Genomic DNA, 25,589 nt, shown 5'->3' with positions numbered 1-25,589 from the left:
CGCTTCCAGTGCAGGGGGTGCGGGTTTGATCCCTCTCAGGGAACTAAGATCCCGCAAGCCGCGTGGTGCAGCCATTAAAAAAAAAAATTTACAATCCAAATCATAGTATATGGGAGTTCCCATAGTGCCACATCCTTGTCAGCCCTGTATGTTGTCAATCTTTTAATTTTAGTCATTCTTATGGGTGTGTGGTGGTCTGTCATTGTGATATTCATTTGTATTTCCCTGAAGCCTAAAGAGACTGACCATCATTTCATATTTATCATTTTGATATCCTTTTTCATGATGTCTATTCAAGACTTCTGCTCATTTTTCTGTTCAAGACTTCTGCTCATTACCTGTCATTTTCTTATTGATGTATAGAAATTCTTTACATAGTCTAGATACAGTCCTGTCATACACACATATTACAGATATCTTTTCCTACTCTGACTTGCCTTTTCATTCTCCTAATAACGTTCTCGGAAGAACAGAAACTTTAAATTTCAATATAGTCCAACTTATCAGCTTTTTTCCTTTATGGTTAATCTCTTTTTTGGTCCAATTTAAGAAATTTTTGCCTACAGCAAGGTCAGGAAGATATTCTCCCAGAAGAAAACAAAAGCTTCATGGTTTTATTTTTCATGTTTGGACCAAATCTATCTGGAATTAATTTTCGTATGTGGTGTGACGTGGTCTTTCTTAATTTAAAATCATTATTAAACTTACTATTCAGAATAGTTTCCAGTATGGTTTAATTTTTTCATGTTTACTTTTTCCAGATCCACTGGTTTGATTACCCATATACTGTAGCCATTCTTTCTTAACCATCAGAAGATGACTATCTTGGTGAAAATGCTGTCTGAATAGTTTCCCTTCACTTATGTATTACTTATGAAGGATCAGTGGAACCCACTGAACGTAGACTATATTTGACAAAGAGAGAAAAAAATTTCTTGGTAGCATTGAATGTGCCACTGGTGAACTACAGTGTGCAAAAAATATGAGCTGTCTATAGAGGCAGTATACCAAAGTAGTGAGGAAACCAGAAAGACCTGGCTTCAAATTCCTCCTTAACTACTACCTAGCTATGTGAGCCTAAGCGTCACTTAACTCCTCCAAATATCAGAACTATAAAATAGTTATACAACTATCTACCTTTCTGGATTATCTTAAAGATTTAGTTAAATAATTTAGATAAAGTGATGAACACTGCCCAAAACACATCTACTAAACAAAAGCCAGTACTATTTATCTGGCTGTTCAAAACATATGATTACAAAATTAAAACAGAAAGAGAAAATTCTAATGCTGCTAATAAACACTGATATGAAAGCAAGGTAACTACATACTGTGGTTTCCAAGTTTTTGGGATTTGCTTACTAACTTAGAAAGAAAAAAGGTTGTCAATATTTAAAACAGAACAATACCAAGTATGAAAAATGTAAATACTTTAAAAAAAAGTACCCTGCAGCAAAATATCATTACAACTACATGTTCTTAATTTAGGGAAAGAATTCTTAAGATTTAAGGCATTCAAATGCTAAGTTTGGTTGAAAACTTAAAAACCCACTTCAAAAAACTCTCCATTAATTTTCTTTTGAGTTAGCAAGAATTACTTAACATAATTAGAATCTAGAGCCCCAAGGTAGATATACACTGCTGATTCGTTACATGGACAAGGTCAATACAAAACTAATAATCCACAAACTGAAGTTAAGAAATTAAGAAAAACAAATTAATGGGCCTTGGGGGTTCTAGCCAGGACAACCAAAAAATAATAAAATTGCTGTTGCATTATATTTCACAAAGAGAAAGATAAAAAGACTAAAAAACTAGAAGTAACATGGTACATGGCACCCTCTTGTGTTTCATTTTTAAATGATAAACGTTTAAAGTCAATTTCAATATAACTGTTATCTACTAAGTAGCTACTCATTAATCTCTGGCCTTGGGAATTCAAAGGCTGGTGGAAGAAAGTTACTTTTAATTTACTAAGAATAATATTTTAAGTTTTCCTTCATTTTAATAATTACATAGTTTTCCAAAAATAAATGTAAAAGATAGAGATATTCAGAAAAATGCCACATCTACATATAAACAGAGTCTCCCTTCCCCGTGCCCTTCTATCAACAAAACTTCCTTGTGTTTCCTTTATCTTTAATTACAAATCTATATGCCTGGATCACAAAGGGTAACAGGAATCTATACCAAAGCAGCTTAGTACTTAAGACTACTTAGTACTCTACTAAAATTCCAGCTTAGCCTCTGACTATGAAATCTAGGGCAAGTTATTTAATTCTAAGCCTCATTTGGGCATAATAATAGTGCCTATGCCACAGAGTTGTTTTAGTGATTAAATAATAAATATAAATGGCTTAGAACAGTATCTCACCAAAAAAAGTACTCAATATATTTTAGCTAGTATTATAATACTATACACAGATGCAAAAATAAAAATGTGCACTAGATAAAATAAATGCCACAAAAATATCCTTAAGCAATATCACTTATTTGGCAGACTCTCCTTTAGAGTTTCTAGGTTAAAAAAAAAAAATTTTTTTTTCTGGGTTTGGGGAATTCTGTTAAATTTCAGGAGGAATTGCTCTTACTGTTTCTAATCTATAATATTAAATAAAATATGTAAATGTTAAACTGACATGTTATAAGACAGGAAAAGTCTTAAGCCCAAGAATAGAAGGCATAAATTTAAGAATATGGCAAGAGATCTAAAAAAATTTTTTTTCAGTCAGCAGCAAGATGTTCTAGAGAGATACTGGCTTAGCTCAAGTAAGGAATCAAAAAATACCACTAAAAATGTACCAAGAAAGCTAGGGAACACAGACTGAACTTAAAATCAGATTAATTAGCTTTGAAGAACAACTATGAATACAGCACTGTTGCATATAATATTCAGAATCTTTAATGTATGGTGTTTAAGGTGTATAAGTAGCACTCGGGCTAGCCTATGACTGGATTCTGAACCGGATTTCCACTAAACCTGACCTAGACACTAATGTGCCAGTGATGACGGATATTTTTCTAACAGTAAAAATAGAGACATTTATTGTGCATTTACTATGCACCAGTTAATTTAGACATATTAAACTCTTGACTTCAATATGAAAAAATTAAGAGTTGATGAAAGGACTATCTGTCTTCTATATTGATGTCATAATGATTCTTTAAGAGTTCTTAAAGAACTCAATGATTCATATTGTGTGATTTATTTCTTTCTATTTTTTTAAATAAAAATTTTTTAAAAATTTAAAAGCTAACAATGATAATAGCACTTATTGAGTATATACTATTATGGCACTGCTATTGTTCCAAGTGCTTTAAATAGATTATTTTATTTAATCCTTCACAGTAATCCCATAAGGCAGGTACTTTTTATCAACCATCTGCAGAAGAGTAATTTAAAGTACAAAGTTAACTAACTACTAGCAAAGTTAGGTAGGAGAGTCCTCACTAAAATCCAGAAAGTCTCATGGCAGAACCCACACTCTTATTCACTAGACATACTCCCTCCAACAACAACAAAAATCATCTTTTACTTTTAATGTAGTAAGAAGTTATTATTTAGAAAATTTAGAAAATACATAAAAGTGTAAAGCAAAACTTTTAACTGTCCATACTTTTATCACCCAAATTAACAACAGTATTGTGCAAAGCAAAGACTTCTTGTACTATAGGAAATTTAATTACATTGTAGTCTCTCTATTAAAGTAACTTAATATGATTTGTATGTTGGATTTAGACATCTAAGGAAGAAGTAGGGTTTTGAATTTGTAAGGCTAATATATCAAATATTAATTTAGAAAATGAAAGTAGCCTCTGAATTATTTCTTTTGGTGCACAGAAGCTACTCCAAGAACATTTAAAAAACTCATATTGACATCAATTGTTAGAACTCCATTTAAACTTCCAAGCAAAAGTTGATTTTTTTAATGGTATTTGGCCTTGAAAGATATTCTCTTGTGTATAATTGAATATGGTACAATTGGTATCTTGAACAGACTTAAAACAAAATAAAATGAATAAAAATCTTAGCTTTTCCTTACAGAATATCAACTAATAAGTATAGAAATCATGATGGAAAAATCATTATTTGGCAAACACCACAATAATTCTTTCAGGCAGGAATCATCAACAGATGCTAAAACTAATGACCAAATTATGATTAGAAAAAGGATATTTATATACTCAAAATTATTACCCATATGATACTTCTAAGCACAAAGGGAAAATGGAAGTTTAAGTAGGTAAACCTGGCAGGCACCTCATTAACCAAGGAATCAGAATAAATATCACAAGTAACGGGGCAAAATGACATCATGTATCTCCTGAATATGATGCACTGAGAAGGACATAACATCACTTGTGATATTTGAAAATACATAATCCGAATTTAATCATTAAGAAACATCAAATCCAAACTGAGGTATACTCTACAAAATAACTGGCTAGTACTCTTCAAAGGATCAAGGTAAGAAAGACATGAATGGAAGACAGATGAAGAACTATAACAGAGTAAAGGAGACTTAGGAGACAAGAAAACTAACACTATATGTAACCTGAATTGAACTCTAAACAAGAAAAATTACATTAATGGGACAACTGGCAAATTTTAAATAAGATCTGCAGATTAGATAATAGTATTCTATCAATGTAAATTTCCTGATTTTAATTACCTACTTGAGGTTATGGAAGATGTTAAATTTGAGGAATCTGGATGAAGATACGGTATGCAAAAATTCTTTGCATTATATTTGCCACTTTTCTAAGTCTGAAATAATTTCAACATGAAAAGTTTTTTTTTAATTTTTAAAGAAAAAAATTTTTGAAAAACCAAGCTAAAAAGGAACTCTTCTCCTCTATATCCAATCCCTCCCTGAAACCTACTATTCTACACTGAGAAATAAGGAATTCACCATAAACCAAAGAAAAATACCAACATAACCTGAGTTTTTCACTCTCTCAAACCTACTTTGAAGGGGAAAAAAATAAATTTTAAGTTACTTCTAGCTCCAAAATTCTGACTTTAAGCACTTGAGTTCCGAAATACTTTCTTTACCACTATAAAGTAAGTAATAACAATGTGTCTGCTATCTTCTAGGCCCTGTGCTGACTGCTTTATATACATTAGCTCCAATTCTTATAACAATGCTGGCAAGGTAGGTATGAATATCAACATTTACAGACAAGAAAATTGGGGATGAATAAGACTAAGTAATTTGCTCAAAGATATAGAACTGTTAGATGACACAGCCAATATTTAAACCCATACCATCTAACTCCAAACACAATAATGCCTCCCAAGAGGACTGCTGAGAGGTCAACAAAACATGTAAATTAGAATGGTAACTATCATCAAATTGTTACCTGGGTTTATCATTAAGAAGAAGCAACATAAATAACTGAAAAGTGAATTATTACATTTCCAATGATTGTAAATCAGACTTTTCAACAATGAAAATAAGACAGGAAAAGGATTTTAAGAATGCTGAATCGGGCTTCCCTGGTGGCGCAGTGGTTAAGAATCCGCCTGCCAATGCAGGGGACATGGGTTCTAGCCCTGATCCGGGAAGATCCCATATGCTGCGAAGCAACTAAGCCTGTGTGCCACAACTACTGAGCCTGTGCTCTAGAGCCCAAGAGCCACAACTACTGAGCCCGTGTGCCACAACTACTGAAGCCTGCATGCCTAGAGCTCGTGCTCCACAAGAGAAGCCACCGCAATGAGAAGCCCACGCACCGCAACGAAGAGTAGCCCCTGCTAGCCGCAACTAGAGAAAGCCCACACGCAGCAATGAAGACCCAATACAGCCAAAAATAAATAAATTAAATAAATAAATTTAAAAAAAAAAAGAATGCTGAATCACTCTAACAGTGTCCGATTCAAATTGTTTATAGAACTATTTTTTGGTTTCCTACATATGTAAGAAACAAATCTTATTAAAAACAGAAGTTTTTAATACTCTGGTAACACAGTATGGTGTAGTAAACACCACAGAATTTTCCTAAAATGATCCTGGGCATTCACTCTGGATTGCCTGGAAAATAAACAAATTGGGCCAGGGCTCTCTCTTTCTCCAGCAGAAGGAACTGCACCAGAACTCATCTCTCCATGGGACCAGGGGTTTATCCCACTCAGTCCTCCAATAGGTGAGCTGCAACTTCCCACAGTCCTCAAGAGCTGGTCAGCGAGTTTTCCCAGGCAACTCTTAAAGACACGTGGCACCTAAACGTGTATAGCTCAAAGCTTAAGTAATGTATATGCCACCCCACTGACAAGGATGCTTTCAATGAGCCTACCCTTGTAATAAAAGAGAACAATGATGTGGAGTGGGAGGTGTGAGGCCTCTATTGGCAAATTATTCTATGTTTAGTAGTATCTACATCCGCGCAGCTTCCTATGACATAGTGGGAAGATCAGGGGATCTTTCTTAAGTATTCTTGGCTTACAAGTTTCCTCAATTAAACCTATTCTTATCACATAATTCTATCACAATGCAGAATTCCTTCAAAGCCATCAAAGAACATATAGGATAAAAAGATTCACAAATTCTTGTAAAAATGAAAAAGAAAAGGACTTCTTTACCCAATTCAGTTTAGAATATATAATGAAATATATATATAATGAAATATATATATAATGAAATTATACGCCTTCCTTATAAAATATATGCTTTAACGATAATGTTAGCTAAAAACCACTGACTACTTCAGGTCAGTCATTTAGTGACAGGCTTCACATACACTATCTTTTTTAAATGCTTTCACATGTTCTATGAGTTGGTATTATTATTATTATTATTATTATTACCTCCACTTTGCAGATGAGCAAAATCAGGGTCAAAGAGGTTGAATAACATGCCCAAAGTTATATAGCCAGTACAGAGAAGGGCCTGAATGGTTTTAACCACTACTACTTTGCTTTAATTCACTGATATTTCTAACAACTCATGAGGTCTATAGGCAGCATACTGAAACAGGCATACTTTACAGGTGAAAAATGCAAGGTCTATTAACATTAAATGACTTGCTCAATATCATACTAAATTAACACTAATAGCAATAAGTAAAATAACTTCACAAAATTCAGTCTAACACTCAGTACTGTAGTACTGACAAATGCTATATACATAACAGCTCTAATTTATATACATATTCTAACACCATGGTCAAAACATATCTTTCTAAACCTAAAGATAAGTTTAGTTGTTAGTCCTCCATTTTTTCCTAACTATAACTGAACAAGGCTGATACTGATATAATTGCTACATGTGATACAGAAAACTGTTACAAAATTTGGAATTATCTAGTGAACTTCTATGCCTCCATATCAGCGTGGCAACTAAATTAATTGAGGACAATATGACTGCTTATAAATAACTCAAACAACCAACATTAATATTTAATTAACTTCTATTCTCACTCTGTAAATATTTTAACACTTCCAATGACAACATGCTATAACAGAAAGGACTTCAAAAAAGGCTAGCCATCAACTCTGAAACTAGCTTATATTGTAATCAATATCACATTAAAATAGTACACACCAGAAACAAAAAAAGATCACCTTTTTTTTCCCAACTAACAAAGAATTAAAAGAAAACAAAACAGAAGCTGATTATTCAACTTGGTGATATATTAGTATAATTCCCACATGGAATTTACTAAGAATTCCTTCTCTCAGATTTTATATAAGGTAAAAAGTCAAATCTGGGACAATACATACATACCTTAGAAACACAAAACCTTTGCATAAAAATATAAGCTTCTAATGATCATTTGAATTATATCATTTTTAATGTTCAAAAAACCAAAATGATAAAATTCAAAAATTCAAAAAAATTTTTTAAAAAGTTTTAATTCTGGATGATAGGAATATAGGTATTTATTGTTTTATCCTTTGTGTTTTTCTGTATTTTAAACAGTTCTAGAAATGTAAATAAAAGTAAAATACAAACATTCAAAAAAAACCAAGTGAAACTATGTTTAGTCATCACATGTTGATGTTTACTAAGTTTTCTTGACCCATTCCCTAAAGAAAATACAAAACCAAGAGGCTTTGGTCTAAACTCTCTTGATTTATAATTTTCCACTTTTATTATATTTCTCAAAACTAGAGGACGGACAAAGCAAGAAAATCAGTTCTAAATAAACTCTGAATAGCTGTTTCATGAAACAGAAGCAGAAACAATAAGCTACTCCCTTCCATCTTTGTTCACTCAACCAATGTTTTTAAAGTGCCTGACTTATGCATGCTCAGCACTCCCTCTTAAGTATTTAATGATCTGTAATAACCACAGGGGAAAGACAGCAACTACAGAACTTCCAACATGTTCAAGGTAGTGACAGAATTCATCCCTGTAAGGTAAATTACAGAAAGTTTCTTTTTTTGTGACATGATAGATCAACATGTAATAACTCAATAGGATCTTCTTATAAAAACAGCTCAAGCCTACGTTAGAAACGGGACAATAAGACAATCCTCCTGAAATTCTTTTTTCTGTATCTTATTTAATATCAAGACAAATTACCAACATTTCAAATAATAATGGCTAAAAACTTTTTCCAAAACACAAGACATAGTTTCCATTTTCCACAAATACATGATAGAATTTACTTCAGATATGATGTAGGATATTTTTTTTTTGACCACTCCCCATACAATTCCCTTCTAAGATATAACAAGCATGCTATCATAACCATTAAGACCAGCAACAGCATCAAAATAATAATCGATGAGGGGAGAACAATCTAGGTAGTAAGATCAGCAAGTACAAAGGCTCTGAGGTAAAAGCATGCTGGTATATCTGAGGAACAAGGAGGCCAGTGCCGATGGAGCAAAGGGGAAAAGAGTAGAAAATGAAGTAAGATAAGTAGTAGGGTTCGGCGAGGGGAGTCAGATCATGTGAGGCCTCATGGGTCATTTATAAGGAATTTGGCTTTTACTCTTAGTGAGAAGGGAAGCCACTGAAGAACTCAAAATGGAAAAGTGTAAAATGTAACATATTTGAATAGTATCACTCCGGCTGTTTTACTGAGAAAAGACAAAAAGGAAAGGACAGTGGAAGCAGGAAGACCAGTCAGAAAACTACTGACATAGTCCAGGCAAGAGCTGATGGTGGCGTGGACCCAGGTGGAGGCAGTGCAGAGAGCTGTAAGTGGATTCTGCATAATCAACAGGATTTGCCAAAGAGGAAGACGTAAGGGAGATCAAGAAACTAAAATGAAGCAACTAAAGTAGTAGGATGCAAACCAGGTATCCTAGAAGCCAAGTGAAGAAGATATTTCATGAAGAAGAGAGTAATAAACAATCTTAATCAAATAAAGGAGGACTGATGAGAACCTTTGGATTCAGCAACAGTAGAGCTGAAAAACCTGATTAGAATGTGTTCAAGAAAGAATGGGAGAAGAAAAATTTGAGACATTGCGTACAGAAAATGTTTTTAAAGTGTTTTGCTATAAAGAGAGGGAAAGAAATGAGGCAGTGGCTGGAAAAGGAAGTAGGGACAGAATTTTTTTTTTTAAAGATGGAAGAACATATTAACATATTATAGACTAGCGGGAATGATCTAGAAGAGAGGAAAAAATGATACTGAAGAGAGAAAAATGCTAGAGCAATGAGGAAGAAGTAAACTAGTATATAAGTGGGTGAGTTGGCCTTAGCTAGGAGCAAAGTTCATTAATCTCTTATAGAAGAGAGTACAAGGACACAGATACAGAGTCTGTAGAAGTTCCCTTCTGATTGCTTCTGATTGCCTAGTGAACTTGGAAGCTACACGTTAGAAGTGCTACAGGTTTGAGAGGGGAGGAGAATGTATCAGCAGTTGTCTAGGAGTGTGGGAGAGTGAAATGACCAGGGAAATATAATGTGATTACTGGGTAGCATTAAGGAATCACTGAGGTCACAGATCATGAATTTAAAGTGAGGCCAGCATGTATGGTTATCTTTTTTTTCTCTAAGTATGTTCAGATGTGTGGATTCAGGCAAAGAGCTGAGTATATACAAGCCTATGATTATCATGACTGACCATGGAGTTTAAGCTGGGCAAGGAGAGTAAGACATCAGAAGGATCAGGGACAGTGAGAAGATAGATTTAAAAGAAGACAGAAGGTCCCAAAGACACACTGAAAAGATATAAGGAACACAGAAAGAGAATACAGGATTCTGGATATAAACATGTCTATTATCCTAAAGCTGCCATTTATCTACTAATAAACATTGAACAGCTCAAAAATGTACAACTACACCTAGAAAACTGTCAATAAAAATTTTTATCCTCAAAAAAAACCAACAAAAAAAGGGACTGAAGGTCCCAATGGGCTCAAAGAACTGCTGGAGTAACAGTAATTGTGACAAGAAAAGATAAGAGACGGTAGCAGAGAGTGGAAACTGTGAAATTAAGATGATGGAGGGACTTAAGTCTGGATAAAGACATGGTCTAGAAATGAATAGTGAAGTGGGGTAACAGGCAAAATTCATTGGAGAAGAGGAATTCCGGTTTGAAGATACCAGTGTACTGAATGAACTATCCACATGAACGCTGAAATAACCAAGAATTATAACACAACTAGTACTGGAGTGAATGTCAGTGAACTAAGAACTAAATCTGTTAGGAGACAATTCTCCATGGGTGTTCCATTCCTGCACATCATGTGAACAGAGGTACTGACTGCCTTTATTGTGGATTATCTTTTCAAGCAAGCTTGTATAGCCAACAGCCCTGGAAAACAGATAGTGTTTCCCTCCAAAGCAAAGGGTAGGTTTAACTATACTTTGCTTGGAAGATATTCTCTTCCTCCAGGACATGGGCAGATATGCTTAGTGTCCATTATAAAAGATTCCAGTTCACTAAGCTTGGGCTTCCTCTCCTATAACTCAATCCACTGTGTGTGCAGGTCTTACCTGCACCTTATCAAGTCACACTTTAGCAACTGGGACTTGAGTAACCAGTGTAAGCAAATGCTGTCACTTTGACTACTGCTTTGGCTGTCAGAAATAAAGTCCTTTGTTTCTGGCCCCGAAATCTCCCATCTTCTGTCAGCATACATGAAACTGTGGTAGTTAACTTGTTAGCTTGCAGGTAGAGTAAAATCTCAGACCACTGAAAGTTTTTGACAAAATCGCCAATGAATGAGAGATTACTGTAACCGGATTGGTAGAAGTAGGTATAGTTTGAGAACATGAGATAAAGTCTGGAGATGTTTTAGAAGAGAAAAATGTCTGGAAAATGTAATGAGAAGCAAAGAGAACACCCTCCAGACTCAATGGTATGAAGAAAGCAAAAGAGAAAACTGCTACTACTTGAGAAGGTGGCAGGTAGTGTCATCAGGGAAGCCAGATTTAACCTACAGCAAAAAGGTGAAGATAATATTAACAGAAGAGGTTGAAGATAAGGAGAAATTTGTTGATGACTGACCTTGAGTTCCGGGGCCATTATGAAAGATTTTCAGGAGATAGAAAGGGGTGGGTTTGGGGGTTAGACCTGGATACATATGGTAAAAGACCCATGAGCGTTGGGGTTCTTGTGGTGACTTACATGAACAGGAAAAAAGGGCATGAGGAAATTAGTTGCAGTTAGTCTTAATTAGATTAAATGACTCTGTGCTTCTACATCCCTCATTCCTCTTTTATCCACCCAACATCTACTATGGAACACTTATTTTTTACCAAACAAAACATCATTTTAGAAAATTTAGAACACAGAAGTTTTAAAAAATTGAAATGCCAAAATTGTTGTTTAAGACAGTAAGAGGCAAGTGTTAACTTACTTGAATTAGATCTAAAATGCCAAGTTCACTTTCTGAAGAATCCACACAGAAGACAAAATATAATGTTGCATAATGTCTATAAATCAGTTTGTTGTCAGATCCTCCAATTAATCTAAATGACAAAACAAAACAATTGGAATGTTATAGCTACAAAATGAAAAACATTTTCATTAGTTCAAGAAAACTGACAATTTGTTTAAAACCTTCTATAAAATGAAAGGTAACATTTAATGACATAGCATTCAAGTGAACTAGATGGTTGTTTTCTTCAGAGAAGTCAAGTAAAAGATGCCGATGCTTAATATTAGTTCATTCATTCATTCAATTATTTACTGAGTACTTACTATGTGCCAGGTACTGAGAGTGGGTAAGGAGCAATAAACAAACAAAGAAAATATTATCAGAGTGGAAGGGACTACTTAGAGAATCAAAAGAGGAAGATGCCACATTGATGGATTTGCTACTTCCTATTGGGTGTTAAAAGAGTTGATGTTTAGGCTGAGATCTAATGATAAGGAACCTGCCATGAAAAAATTTAGAGAAGAGCATTTCAGGCAAAGGTAAACTAATAAAAAGGCAATTTCATCAAGAACGAAGTATCTGTGTTCAAGAAAGAAAAAGAAGGCCTGCGATCAATGAAAGATTAGTAAGCGATTAGGTCAGAGAAGTAGGCAGAAATGAGATCATAGGGCATTTTTAAGTGCTTACTAGATTTAACTCCATAGGTCACAGTGAGTTACACAGCTTAACACTGATTATCAACTAGGGAAAAAAAAATGACATTTCTTCTTAAGTTTTGGACAGATTTACCATCAAGATCTTCTCCAAAAACACATTTTGTTTTGGAATATAAATGCAAGAAAACTGAGCTATGAGATACTCAATCCTTTTGCCAAATATTTTTATTTATGTTGACTGGAATTTCAGCACTTTAAAAATAATAATTCAGGGATCATTACAAACACCTCTTATTTTTCTAAATATAGTTTAACTGTTCCGTAGTTAAGTTTACAACAATTCATTCACCTTCTCAAAAGACCCTTTAACACTAACAAAACATAAAAAAATCAAGGCTAAGTGTAATCAGAGCTAACTGAACATTCAAACAAGACAAAGGAAAATAACACCTATTTCTTTTATTTTTTTTTTTGACCGCGCTGGGCAGCATGCGGGATCTTAGTTCCCGATCAGGGATCAAACCCATGCCCCCTGCAGTGGAAGCATGGAGTCTTAACCACTGGACCACCAGGGAAGTCCCTATTTGTCACTCAATAAAAGTAATACTAAATTTACAAGTTTTATAGAAACAACTTCTCTAACTATACACTCATTATTTTTTATTACTTTATATCCTCTAATACTCAAAGTGAAAATGATCTTTGACAAGAATTAAAAACTCCTACTATCTAGAAAAGGTATGCAATTTAAAAATATGTAGAAGCACTTTAAAGATTCTCTGAGTTGTATTTATAGACTATCATTGCAACTGTTCCTTGAAAGGGACAAAAAGCACCAACAGCAGACTTTACTTCATCCTGAATCCGCAATTTAGGGATTATCTTAAATTTTTGTTTGGATCTGCTTTAAAAGAAGACCAAACTTTTGAAAACTGTAAGTTTCAAAATGGCAATTAAAGTTATTAAAAGAAAACAAAATATTAATATAAGTACACTTTTTGTTATAATTTCATCTTTATACTATAGTACAATACTGATTCAAATTCTTGTATAGAATGCAATACATGATATAAAAGCTACGGAATTTTAGAAATCCTTAGTCCAAATATCTTATTTAACATAAGAGGAGAAAACTGAGGTACAAAGAATTTAAGTGACCTAACCAAGAAAACCAGCTTGTTAGTAACAAAACTAGGACTCAACCAGATGTGCAGCCTCGTCTCTGATGCAATATTTGCTTTCTACTTTTCGTAAGGTTGGAAAAGAATAATTACAAACTCAAGTCATACTTCCTAGTTCAAACAGTGCCCTGGTTAGACCAATCAATTTCTTGCACTGTGCTGGGTGATTAATTTCCTATGAGATTAGAAGATTAAGGAGCTGAGATAAAGGGAAACGATGGTAATGGCAAACACAACTCAACTACAGTTTAAGAGAGATAAGTAAAGTACAATTAAAATACAAAAACAGAAAGCAAGTACATCTGTCTCAACTATTAAATTGGAGGCCTCGAGTTAACAGCAAAATTTACAAATCATAGGTGTGTATTTGCAAATTTAAGAGCAGCATGACATAACCTTTTAAGAAATGCAAGTAAACTTTCTACATGATAAAAAGTAATTTATAGTCAGGTAAGAATGAATTCTCTATTATGAAAACTATTTTTCATAATATGCATCACACACCTTAAAAATACAGAAAAGTGTAGGTTTCTCAGACTAATCTCTGATTATTCATAATGAGGTTCAGCTAAAGTTTAGTTTTTGAATTGTCACTGAGGAAATATCTTGTTAAGAAATTAAACATATAAACATGGGAAGGAACGTTTATGAAACTATTTGAGAAGAAATTATTTTCATGAAACCCATTAAATTAAAACTATTTACAATAGTTGGCAAACTAATCATAAGCAATTTTTATTTATTCATTTTAAAAATAGAAAAGTCTTAGCTGAATTCAAATCTATCTAGACACACACATATATTTGAAAAGCAGACGTCAGAATTGATCATAATATAAAATAAAGGGTGCTATCTAAATTCTTATGAAAACAGGTCCATTCACCCTAAGGAGTACTCTGGAGTCATTAAAAAGAATGAGATTGCTTTAGATGGGTTTATATGCAGAGTTTTTCAAAATATAAGTGCAAACAAGCAACACGAAAACCAGGATACATGTGTGATCCCATTTAAGTAAAAAATTTTAAGGTTATACTTTTATATGTTAGTGCAAAATTAATTTTCTAGAAGGATACACAAGAAACTGGGAAGAAGGACTAAAGCTGGAGGAGGAAGACTTGGTCTACATTTTATACTTCCATGTAATGTTTGAATTTTTGCCATTTGAATATACTACCTTTATATAAAATGCCTTTATAAATTTTTAAAAGAAAAAGATTAAATATCTTCAAAAAATTATTTAAGTTAGATTTATAGTTAACATAAATGGCAATTAATTCTCCCAATCCAATTAATCAAATTAGGAAATTTTAAGATAAAACGATTAAACAGTATATATTTTACTCATATAGTCAAAGATTAGAAATGTCCATGAAATGCTTTACTTACAATCCTCCTTCTAGGAAATTACAAACATTTTCATCTCTCTTAGATACCAAATGGAATGTCTCCCTGATGATTTGCTGTTGTGTATCTTCACTCTGAGAAAGAATAATTCATATATGTTAGGATCTAATTTCTAGGTTTAACAGCATTAAAAGAATTAAAAAAATAAAAGGTAGTAGTATCTGTCTGGGAAATTCATCTAAGAGTGTAGTCCTTGGAGAACTAACCTATCATACCTTAAAAGAAACAAAACCCAACATTTTTAAATAAAAAACAAAACAAAAAATCAGCACTTTATAGTTTACCACTTCAATAAAACTTATTTCTCAGCTTCAAAAACCAACAAGAAAAATACCAGACACATGAATTATAGACACTAGTAAAAGGGACACTAGATATTAACTAGTCAAAGTCCGTTGTTTTACAAATGAGGAAACTGAAATAAAGAGATGAAGTTATAAACAATTCACGTAGCTAATCTATATTTTAATGGAAGAAAGTACAGAAGTTTGGAGCTTCCAATTAAGTAAGTTTAACTAAATGCAAATTGAAGTAAGAGTCTATCCATCTTACTCATTTTTATATAAGTGCTGCCTAAAACCAAGAATTGATTCACTAATATTTATTAAATTCACCAAGCAATTCATATCCCAGTAAAAAAGAGTCAGCTTCTCAAACACTGCAATAGAAAACTGGGCAAAATCATGAACAAGAATTTCACAGGAAAGAAAATATGATGGTCCATAAACAAATAAAAAGATGCTAAACCTCATTAGTAATGAAATGAAACACAAGTTAAAGTAACAATGAGATAATTCCACATGTACCATATTAGCAAAAAATGTAAAATTATGACACTATCAAATGTTGACAAAGATGTGGAGTCAAAGAAACTCATCCTACCAGTGGGAAGGTAAGTGGTATAACCACTTGGGCAAAAAGTTTTACAATCCAGCACTCCACTCCTAGGTACAATGATAACCCATATGAAACCATTATTTTTGAAGGTCAAAAACAATAGAAAATTGGCAAGTACATATACATAATAAATTCTTAACCTGTATACCAAGAAGCACATAGAAGAATGTTCATAAAAGCACCATAACAACAACAAAAAGCTGAAAACAACCCAAATGTCCACCAACCACATATAAATTATGGCACTCTTTTTTTTTTTTTTTTTTTTTATTTTTGGCTGCGTTGGGTCTTCGTTGCTGCGCGCGGGCTTTCTCTAGTTGCGGCGAGCGTTGCGGTGCACAGGCTTCTCATTGCGGTGGCTTCTCTTGTTGTGGAGCATGGGCTCTAGGCATGCGGGCTTCCATAGTTGTGGCTCGCGGGCTCTAGAGCGCAGGCTCAGTACTTGTGGTGCACGGGCTTAGTTGCTCCACGATATGTGGGATCTTCCCGGACCAGGGCTCGAACCCATGTCCCCTGCATTGGCAGGCGGATTCTTAACCACTGCGCCACCAGGGAAGTCCCTGTGGTATGCTTATAAAATAGAATCCTATAAGCAATAAAAATTAAATCGGTATATTATACCCATCAATATGAATGATTCTCAAAGGTTTAATGTGGAGAAAAAGAGTTACCATAGCTCAAGTTGCCATTAAAAAAATACCACAGACTGATGGCTTAACTAACAGAAATTTATTTTCTCACAATTCTGGAGGCTAAAGGTTCAAGACTGAGGTGCCAGCATAGTTGGGTTCTGGTGAGTGATCTCTTCTTGGCTGGAAGACAACCACCTTCTCTTTGTGTCCTTACATGTCCTTATCGGGAAAAACAGCAAGAACAGGTTCTCTGGTATCTCTTCTGGTAAGGGCACTAATCACATCATGAGGGCCCCACCCTCATAATCTCATCTAAACCTAATTATCTCCCAAAGTTCCAATCCCAAACACCATCAAATTGAGGGTTAGGGCTTCAACATGTGGATTTGGGGGGTACACAATTCAGTCTACAGCAGGGGAAAAAAGTAAGTACCAGAATGATACGTAATCATTCCATTAGTATAAAATGCAGAAACAGGCAAAACTAAATATTATGTATTGACAGAAATTTGGGGGTGATAAAAATAAAACTATAAAAAAAATCATGGAAATGATTAACAAATTTCAAAGGATTAGTTTCAAAGGAAGAAACAAAACAGTCAGTCACAGATGAAAAGATTTTCCACATAGAAAATCTAACATAATTTACACAGAAGTGTTGTAATTAGTAAAAGGTTTTAATAAGAACACAAAGAAAGACATTATATAAAATTCTACTGCCGTTCTAACCTTCTGCAAGTATGAGTTGTAAAATATAATTTTAAAAAGATACCATCAAAAACCATGCAGTGCCTAGGAATAAAGGAAACAACAACAACAAAAAAAAATGCAAGAGAAAATGTAAAACTTTACTGAAAAAATTAAAGAATTCCTAAGTAAATAAAAAAATGTACAATGCTTATAGATTGAATGATTCAATATTATAAAGATGCTCAATCTCCCCAAAATGCTCCGAAGACTTAAGGCAATTCTAATCAAAATCCCAACAAGGGTGTAGGGGGAGAACTTGAAAACTGGATTATGACTCCGAATATGACTCCTCTCATGACTTACATATGAAATCAGAGAACTAGAATAACAAGACACTCTCAAGTGGAATATAAGAGGACCTGCTGACCAGATTAAGAATTATTGTAAAGCCACAGTAATTAAGGCAACATATTGGTGCAGAAATAGGGAAACTGACTGATGGAACCAGAAACACACCCACATATAAATATAGTCATTTAATTTAAAACAGAATACTCACTGCAGATTAGCAAGGATGGAAGGGCATTTCCATAAATGGTGCCAGGATAAAAATTTTTCTTTTTGTTCTAATGCAATGAACTTCTAGCTCTCACATACTCAAAAATCAATCTCAGGTTGATTAAAAATAAATGTCAATGGTGAAGCTACAAAAATTTAAAAATATAATACAGAAGAATATCTTTATAACATTGTAATAGTGTTGGACTTTCAAATAAGACACAAATAATGATAACCATAAAGGAAAAGGTTGGCAAATTTGATCACATCAAAAGTAAGCACTTTTTTTTTAAACTTTATTTATTTATCTTATTTTTGGCTGCATTGGGTCTTTGTTGCTGCGTGTGGATTTTTCTCTAGTTGCGGCGAGCGTCGGCTACTCTTTGTTGCGGTGCATGGGCTTCTCACTGCGGTGGCTTCTCTTGTCGTGGAGCATGGGCTCTAGGCGTGCGGGCCTCAGTTGCTCCGCTGCATGTGGGATCTTCCCGGACCAGGGCTCAAACCTGTGTCCCCTGCATTGGCAGGAGGATTCTTAACCACTGCGCCACCAGGGAAGCCCAGTAAGCGCTTTTAATGCTCAAGTGACACCAGAAAAAAGAATTAAGAGAGCTACAAACATGACAAACATATCTGCAATACATAAAAACTGACAAAGGAATAGTTGCTAGCATACATAAAGAACACTTAAATGCCAGTAAGAAAAAGATAAACATCCCAATAGAAAAATGACTTGGCAAAATATAAGACCCGGAATACATCAAACTAAAAAGTTTCTGTATAGCAAAGAAAACCATCAACAAAATAAATAGGTAACCTGCTGAATGGAAGAAAATATCTGCAAATCATATACCTGATAAGAGGTTAATATTCAAAATATATGAAGAACTTACACAACTCAGTAGCAAAATACAGAAGCAATCCAATTTTAAAAATTAGGACAGAAAATCTAAATAGAGATTTTTCCAAGGAAGACATACAGGTGGCCAAAAGGTACATGAAAAGATGCTCAACACCACTAATCATCAGGGAAAAGCAAATTAAAACCACAATGAAGTATCACTTCACACGTATTAGAATGATTATTATAAAGATGCTAAAAATAATGAGTATTGGCGAGGAGGTGGAGAAAATGGAACCCTTGTGTATGTTGGTGGGAATGTAAATTGGTGCAGCTGCTATGAAAACCAGTATGGAGGTTCCTCAAAAAATTAAAAATAGAACTACCACATGACCCAGCAATTCCACTTCCAAGTTCTTATCTGAAGAAAATGAAAATACTAACTTAAAAAGATAAAAACACTCTCATGTTCATTAGGACATTATACACAATAGCCAATATATGGGAACAACCTAAGTGTCCATTGGTGTCCATGGATGGGTAAAGAAAATAAAATGTGATGTATATGAAGGCAAACCTTGGAGATATTGAAGGTTTGGTTCTAGACCACAATAAAGCAAATATTAGAAAAAGGGAGTCACATGAATAGTTTGGTTTCCCAGTGAGTATATGTTATGGTTAAGCTATACAGTAGTCTACTAAGTGTGCAACAGCATTATGTCTAAAAAAATGTACATACCTTAATTTAAAAATACTTTATTGCTAAAAAATGCTAACTATCATCTGAGCTTTCCATGATCATAATCCTTTTGCTGGTGGAGGGTCTTGCCTCAGTGGCTGCTGACTCCTCAGGGTGGTGGCTGCTGAAGGCTGGGGTGACTGTGCCAATTTCTTAGAATATGACAATAGTGAAGTCTGCCTCACTGATGGACTCTTCCTTTCATAAAGAAGGAATAATGCAATGCTGCTTGATAGCATTTTACCCACAGGAGAACTTCTTTCAAAATTGGAGTCAGTTCTCTCAAACTCTGCAAATACTTTATCAACTAAGTTTATGAATTATTCTAAGTCCTTTGTTGTCATAACAACAATCTTTACAGAATCCTCAACAGGAGTAGATTCTATCTCAAGAAATCACTTCTTTGCTCATCCTTAAGAAGCAACTCCTCATCCACTCAAGTTTTTTATCATGAGACTGCAGCAATTCAGTCACATCTTCAGGCTCTGCTTCTAATTCTAGTTCTCTTGCTATTTCCACCACAGCTACAGTTACTTCCTCCACTAAAGTCTTGAATCCCTCCCCTGCAAGTCATCCACGAAGGCTGGAATCAACTTCTTCCAAACTCCTGTGAATGTTGATATTATGGTCTCTTCTCATGAATCATAATGTTCTTAATGGCATCTAGAATGGTGAGTCCTTCCCAGAAGGTTTTCAACTGACTTTGCTCAGATCCATCAGAGGAATCACCATCTATGGCAGCTATAGCCTTACAAAATGTATTTCTTAAAGAAGAAGAGTTGAAAGTCAAAATGACTCCTTGATCTGTGGGCTGCAGAATGGACACTGTATTAGCAAGCATGAAAATAACATGAATCTCACTGTACATCTCCATCATAGCTCTTGGGTAACCAGCTGCATTGTCAATGAGCAGTAATATTTTGAAAGGAATCTTTTTTTTCTGAACTGTAGGTCTTAACAGTGGGCTTAAAATAAATTCAGTAGACCATGTTGTAAATAGATGTGCTGTCATCTGGCTTTGTTGTTCCATTTATAGGACACAAGGAGAGTAGCACAATTTTAGCATAACATTAGCATAATTCTTAAGGGCCCTAGGATTTTTGGAATGGTAAATGAGCACTGGCTTCAACAAAGTCACCAGCTACATTGGCCCCCAACAAAAGAGTCAGCCTATCCTTTGAATCGTTGAAGCCAGGCACATCCTAGATGGCATCTTCTTCCAACAGAAGGCTCTTTTGTCTACACTGAAAATCTGTTGTTTAGTACAGTCACCTTCGTTCATTATCTTAGGTAGATCTTCTGGATAACTCAATGTAGTTTCTACATCAGCACTTGCTGCTTCACCTTGCACTTTCATGTTATGGAGATGGCTTCTTTCCTTACACCTCTGCTAGCTTCAAACTTTTCTTCTGCAGCATCCTCACCTCTCTCAGCCTTCGTGTACAGTTGAAGAGTTAGCACCTTGCTCTGGATTAGGCTTTGGCTTAAGGGAATGTTATGGCTGGTTTGATCTTTTATTCAGACCACTAAACTTCCTTCACATCAGCAATAAGGCTGTTTCACTTTCTTATCATCTGTGTGATCACTGCAGTAGCACTTTTAATTTCCTTCAAGAACTTTTCCTTTGCATTCACAGCTTGGCTAACCGGTGCAAGAGGCTAAGCTTTCAGCCTTCCTTAGCTTTCAACATGCCTTCCTCACTAAGCTTAATCATATCTTGCTTTTGATTTAAAGTGAGAGACATGCAACTCCTCCTTTCACTTGAACTTAGAGGCCACTGTCGGATTATTAACTGGTCTAATTTCAATATTGCTGTGTCTCAGGGAACAGGGAGGCCCAAGAAGTGGGAGAGAGATAGGGGATTGGCTGGTGAGTGGAGCAGTCAGAACACACACATTTGGTTCGCTCTCTTATGTGTGTGCGGTTCGTGGCATCCCAAAACAATTACAACAGTAACATCAACGATCACTATCACAGATCACTATCACAAAGATAATAATAATGAAAAAATTTGAAATATTGTGAGAATTACCAAAATATGACATAGAGGCACAAGTGAGCAAATGCTGTTAGAAAAAATAGCGCCAACAGACTTGGCTTGAGGCAGGGTTGCCACAAATCTTCAATCTGTAAAAAATACAGTATCTGTAAAGTGCAGTAAAACAAAGTGCAATAAAATGAGGTATGCCTGCAAATTTGCATTGTTTTTAAGTCACTGAGTTTGTGGTCATTTCTTAGAGCAGCAGTATAAGTGAATACCAGGTCATACTGAAAACAGAGGGGTTAAGAAAATGTCAACAAGCCAGATGTTGAAATCCCTAGTCCTTTTCTTCAATCAGTTCCCAGAATTCCTACAGTTAGGCCTTCTTCACCCTCCGGACTGAAGCCTGGAACAAACTTCTCCAGGAACTGTACCTAGATCTAAAGTTAATGACATTGGAGGTTCCAACTTTGGCAGAAACTGTTATCTGTTCACCAAACTCTACTTCCCAAGCACACAATTCAAGAATATTTTCCATTCTCCCTTGAATTTAAGGGAGCCATCCAACTCAGTTTTGGACAACGTGATGTGGTAGGCAGTTGCAGTGGCATACCAGAGCTGGCACAATTGAAAACCAACAGTGCGTATCTCTTCCCATTTCTGCATTCAGTCACATGATGTCACTACATCATGCTGGTAACATGAAACTGACCATAATGGAGTACTTACATCATGTAGCCAATACTACAAAATAGAGTTCGTTCCTCCCAGGTGAACCAGTTGTTAAAAATACACTGTCCATGTACCTACTGGTCATCTGTATGTCTTCTTTAAATGCAAATCAAAACTATAGTGAAGTACCACCTCACACCAGTCAGAATGGCCATCATTAAAAAGTCTACAAATAACAAATGCTGGTGAGGGTGTGGAGAAAAAGGAACCCTCCTATAGTGTTGGTGCCAATGTATTGATAAGCTGGTGCAGCCACTATGGAGAACAGTATGGAGGTTCCTCAGTAAACTAAAAATAGAATTACCATATGATCCAACAATCCCACTCCTGGGCATATACCCAGACAAAACTATAACTCAAACAGATACATGCACCCGTATGTTTATAGCAGCACTATTCACAATAGCCCAAACATGGAAACAACCTAAATGTCCATGGACAGATGAATGGATAAAGAGGATGTGGTACATATACACAATGGAAAAATACTCAGCCATAAAAAGAATGAAATAATGCCATTTGCAGCAACATGGATGCAACTAGAGATTATCATACTAAGTGAAGTCAAAAAGAGAAAGACAAATGATATGATATCACCATATGATATCACTGATAGGTGGAATCTAAAGTATGGCACAAATGAACCTATCTACAAATCAGAAACAGTTTCACAGACATAGAGAACAGACCTGTGGTTGCCAAAGGGGAGGTGGGTGGGTGGGGGAGGGAAGTACTGGGAGTTTGGGATTAGCAGATGTAAACTACTATATATAGGATGGATAAACAAGCTCCTACTGTATAACACAGGGAACTATATTCAATATCCTGTGATAAACCATAATGGAAAAGAATGTAAGAAAAAGAATGTCTATATGTGTTTAACTGTGTCACTTAGCTGTACAGCAAAGACTGGCACAAAATTGTAAATCAACTATACTTCAAACAAAACTTCTTTTAATTTTAAAAATATTTTTAAAATTTAAAAAAAAATACACCATCTAGGGGCTTCCCTGATGGCGCAGTGGTTAAGAATCCACCTGCCAATGCAGGGGACACAGGTTCGAGCCCTGGTCTGGGAAGATCCCACATGCTGCGGAGCAACTAAGCCTGTGTGCCACAACTACTGAGCCTGCGCTCTAGAGCCCGTGAGCCACAACTACTGAGCCCACATGCCACAACTACTGAAGCCCGTGTGCCTAGCCTGTGCTCTGCAACAAGAGAAGCCACTGCAATAAGAAGCCTGCGCACCACAACAAAGAGTAGCCCCCGCTCGCCGCAACTAGAGAAAGCCCGCATGCAGCAACGAAGACCCAATGCAGCCAAAAATAAATAAATAAAATAAAGAAAACAATACACCATCTAAGCCTCACTCATAAAAATTCCTGCACAATCTTCCATGTTAACTACATGCAGAAGTTCCATTGACACCATCTCAAGAATGACAAATAAATGCCCACAAAGAAGGTTCTAGCTGATCAGAAACACCAATACTATACTTTATGTGAGTGAGAAATAAACTTTTTTTGTGTTAAGGCACTAAGACTGGGGGGATTGTTGTTACAGCAATTGTTACCCTCGCTAAACTGCCTAGCCACAGTGTCTCAAGTAAAGCTCATATAGATAACCTCTACTCATGGATTCAGCGTTTCCAATTAGTTTTCTGTATCCTATCTTTACACAGAAGTCAACCAAAGATTAGTGGACATCTGAAGACAGCTCGAACATAAAAGCTAAGGACAAAAGTAGGGAAGAAAAGCAACTGAGAGGAAACAAACCAAGTAGGAAGAAGAAAATTTTTAAGTATATATAATTAATACCAGAGAGATAAGAAAAGATAATCCAACTATGAAACAGGAACAGCATACCACAAAACAGTAACATTCAGAAATTTTTTAAAAAGAGTTCACGTAAATTAAAAATATACGGAGAAATTTTAAAATTTGGGGGAAAGACTGGAAAATAAAGTGAGAAAATCATTCAAAAAATAGGACCAAAGGGTGGAAAGATAGAAAATAGAAGAGAAAGGATAACAAAAGTAGAACAACAGTCCAGAGAAATGCTGAATAAAAGGAGATTCAAAAAGAGAAGAGAGCAAACAGAGAAATTTTTCAAGGAAAGAAAACAAGAACTTCCAGAACTAAAGAGCCCATCAAGGATCCAGCACAACTAATGAAAACAGACTCATAGCAAGGGTCTATGAAACTTTAGAAATTGCTGACAAACAGGACTTTACATATTTTCTGGACAGTAAAAACAGATCATACACAAAGAACAGGTAATCAGAATTGCATCAGGCTTTTCGATAACAATACTGGAAACTAAAAGGTAATAGAGCAATGCCACCAAAATTCTGAGGAAAAGTTATTTCCAACGAAGAATTCTATAGGCAGTCAATGTAAAGTTATACTCTTTTCAGACATGCAAGATCTCAAAAAAAATCTACCTCCCATGACCTTTCTCAAGAAGTTACTGGAGGGAGGGAGGGGCAAGATGGCGGAAGAGTAAGACGCGGAGATCACCTTCCTCCCCACAGATACATGAGAAATACATCTACACGTGGAACTGCTCCTACAGAACACCCACTGAACGCTGGCAGAAGACGTCAGACCTCCCAAAAGGCAAGAAAATCCCCACGTACTTGGGTAGGGCAAAAGAAAAAAGAAATAACAGAGACAAAAGAATAGGGACGGGACCTGCACCAGTGGGAGGGAGCTGTGAAGGAGGAAAGGTTTCCACACACTAGGAAGCCCCTTCGTGGGCAGAGACTGCGGGTAGCAGAGGGGGGAAGCTTCGGAGCCACGGAGGAGAGCGCACCCACATTGGTGCGGAGGGCAAAGCGGAGATTCCCGCACAGAGGAGCGGTGCCGACCAGCACTCACCAGCCCGAGAGGCTTGTCTGCTCAGCCGCCGGGGCGGGCGGGGCCTGGGAGCTGGGGCTCGGGCTTCGGTGCTAGCCGGGAGGGAGTCCGGGAAAAAGACTGCAGCTGCCAAAGAGGCAAGAGACTTTTTCTTGCCTCTTTGTTTCGCGGCGCGCAAGGAGAGGGCATTCAGAGCGCCGCCTAAACGAGCTCCAGAGACGGGCGCGAGCCGCGGCTATCAGCGCGGATCCCACAGCAACAGGGATGCAGAGGGAAAAACGGAGAGATTCCCGCACAGAGGCTCGGCGCCGAGCAGCACTCACCAGCCCGAGAGGCTTGTCTGCTCACCCGCCGGGGCGGGCGGGGGCTGGGAGTTGAGGCACGGGCTTCGGTCGGATCCCAGGGAGAGGACTGGGGTTGGCTGCGTGAACACAGCCTGAAGGGTCTAGCGCACCACAACTAGCCGGGAGGGTGCACGAGAAAAAGTCTGCAGCTGCCGAAGAGGCAGGAGACTTTTTCTTGCCTCTTTGTTTCGCGGCGTGCAAGGAGAGGGGATTCAGAGCGCCACTTAAACGAACTCCAGAGACGGGCGCGAGCCACGGCTATCAGCGCGGACCCCAGAGACGGGCATGAGAC

At 36.1% G+C, this 25,589-nt stretch overlaps 1 protein-coding gene across 5 annotated transcripts in view; it reads right to left on the bottom strand.

The window, feature by feature from the left end:
• AP3S1 (adaptor related protein complex 3 subunit sigma 1) overlaps window positions 1-25,589 on the bottom strand; it is a 96,996-nt gene that overhangs the window by 50,044 nt on the left and 21,363 nt on the right. For all 5 annotated transcript variants that reach the window (XR_009700756.1, XR_009700757.1, XM_061188065.1 and 2 more), the window contains exons 2-3: window positions 15,011-15,102; window positions 11,767-11,878 (exon numbers count right to left, since the gene is read on the bottom strand). Coding sequence is in view for 3 of the 5 variants with exons in the window: in XM_061188065.1 (XP_061044048.1) it covers window positions 11,767-11,878; window positions 15,011-15,102 (204 nt within the window). In the remaining 2 variants the exon portion in view is untranslated. The remainder of the gene's footprint in view (window positions 1-11,766; window positions 11,879-15,010; window positions 15,103-25,589) is intronic.

Source organism: Eubalaena glacialis, chromosome 4 (genome assembly GCF_028564815.1).
Source record: "Eubalaena glacialis isolate mEubGla1 chromosome 4, mEubGla1.1.hap2.+ XY, whole genome shotgun sequence".
NCBI lineage: Eukaryota > Metazoa > Chordata > Mammalia > Artiodactyla > Balaenidae > Eubalaena > Eubalaena glacialis.
This window is presented reverse-complemented; position numbering and strand designations above follow the sequence as displayed.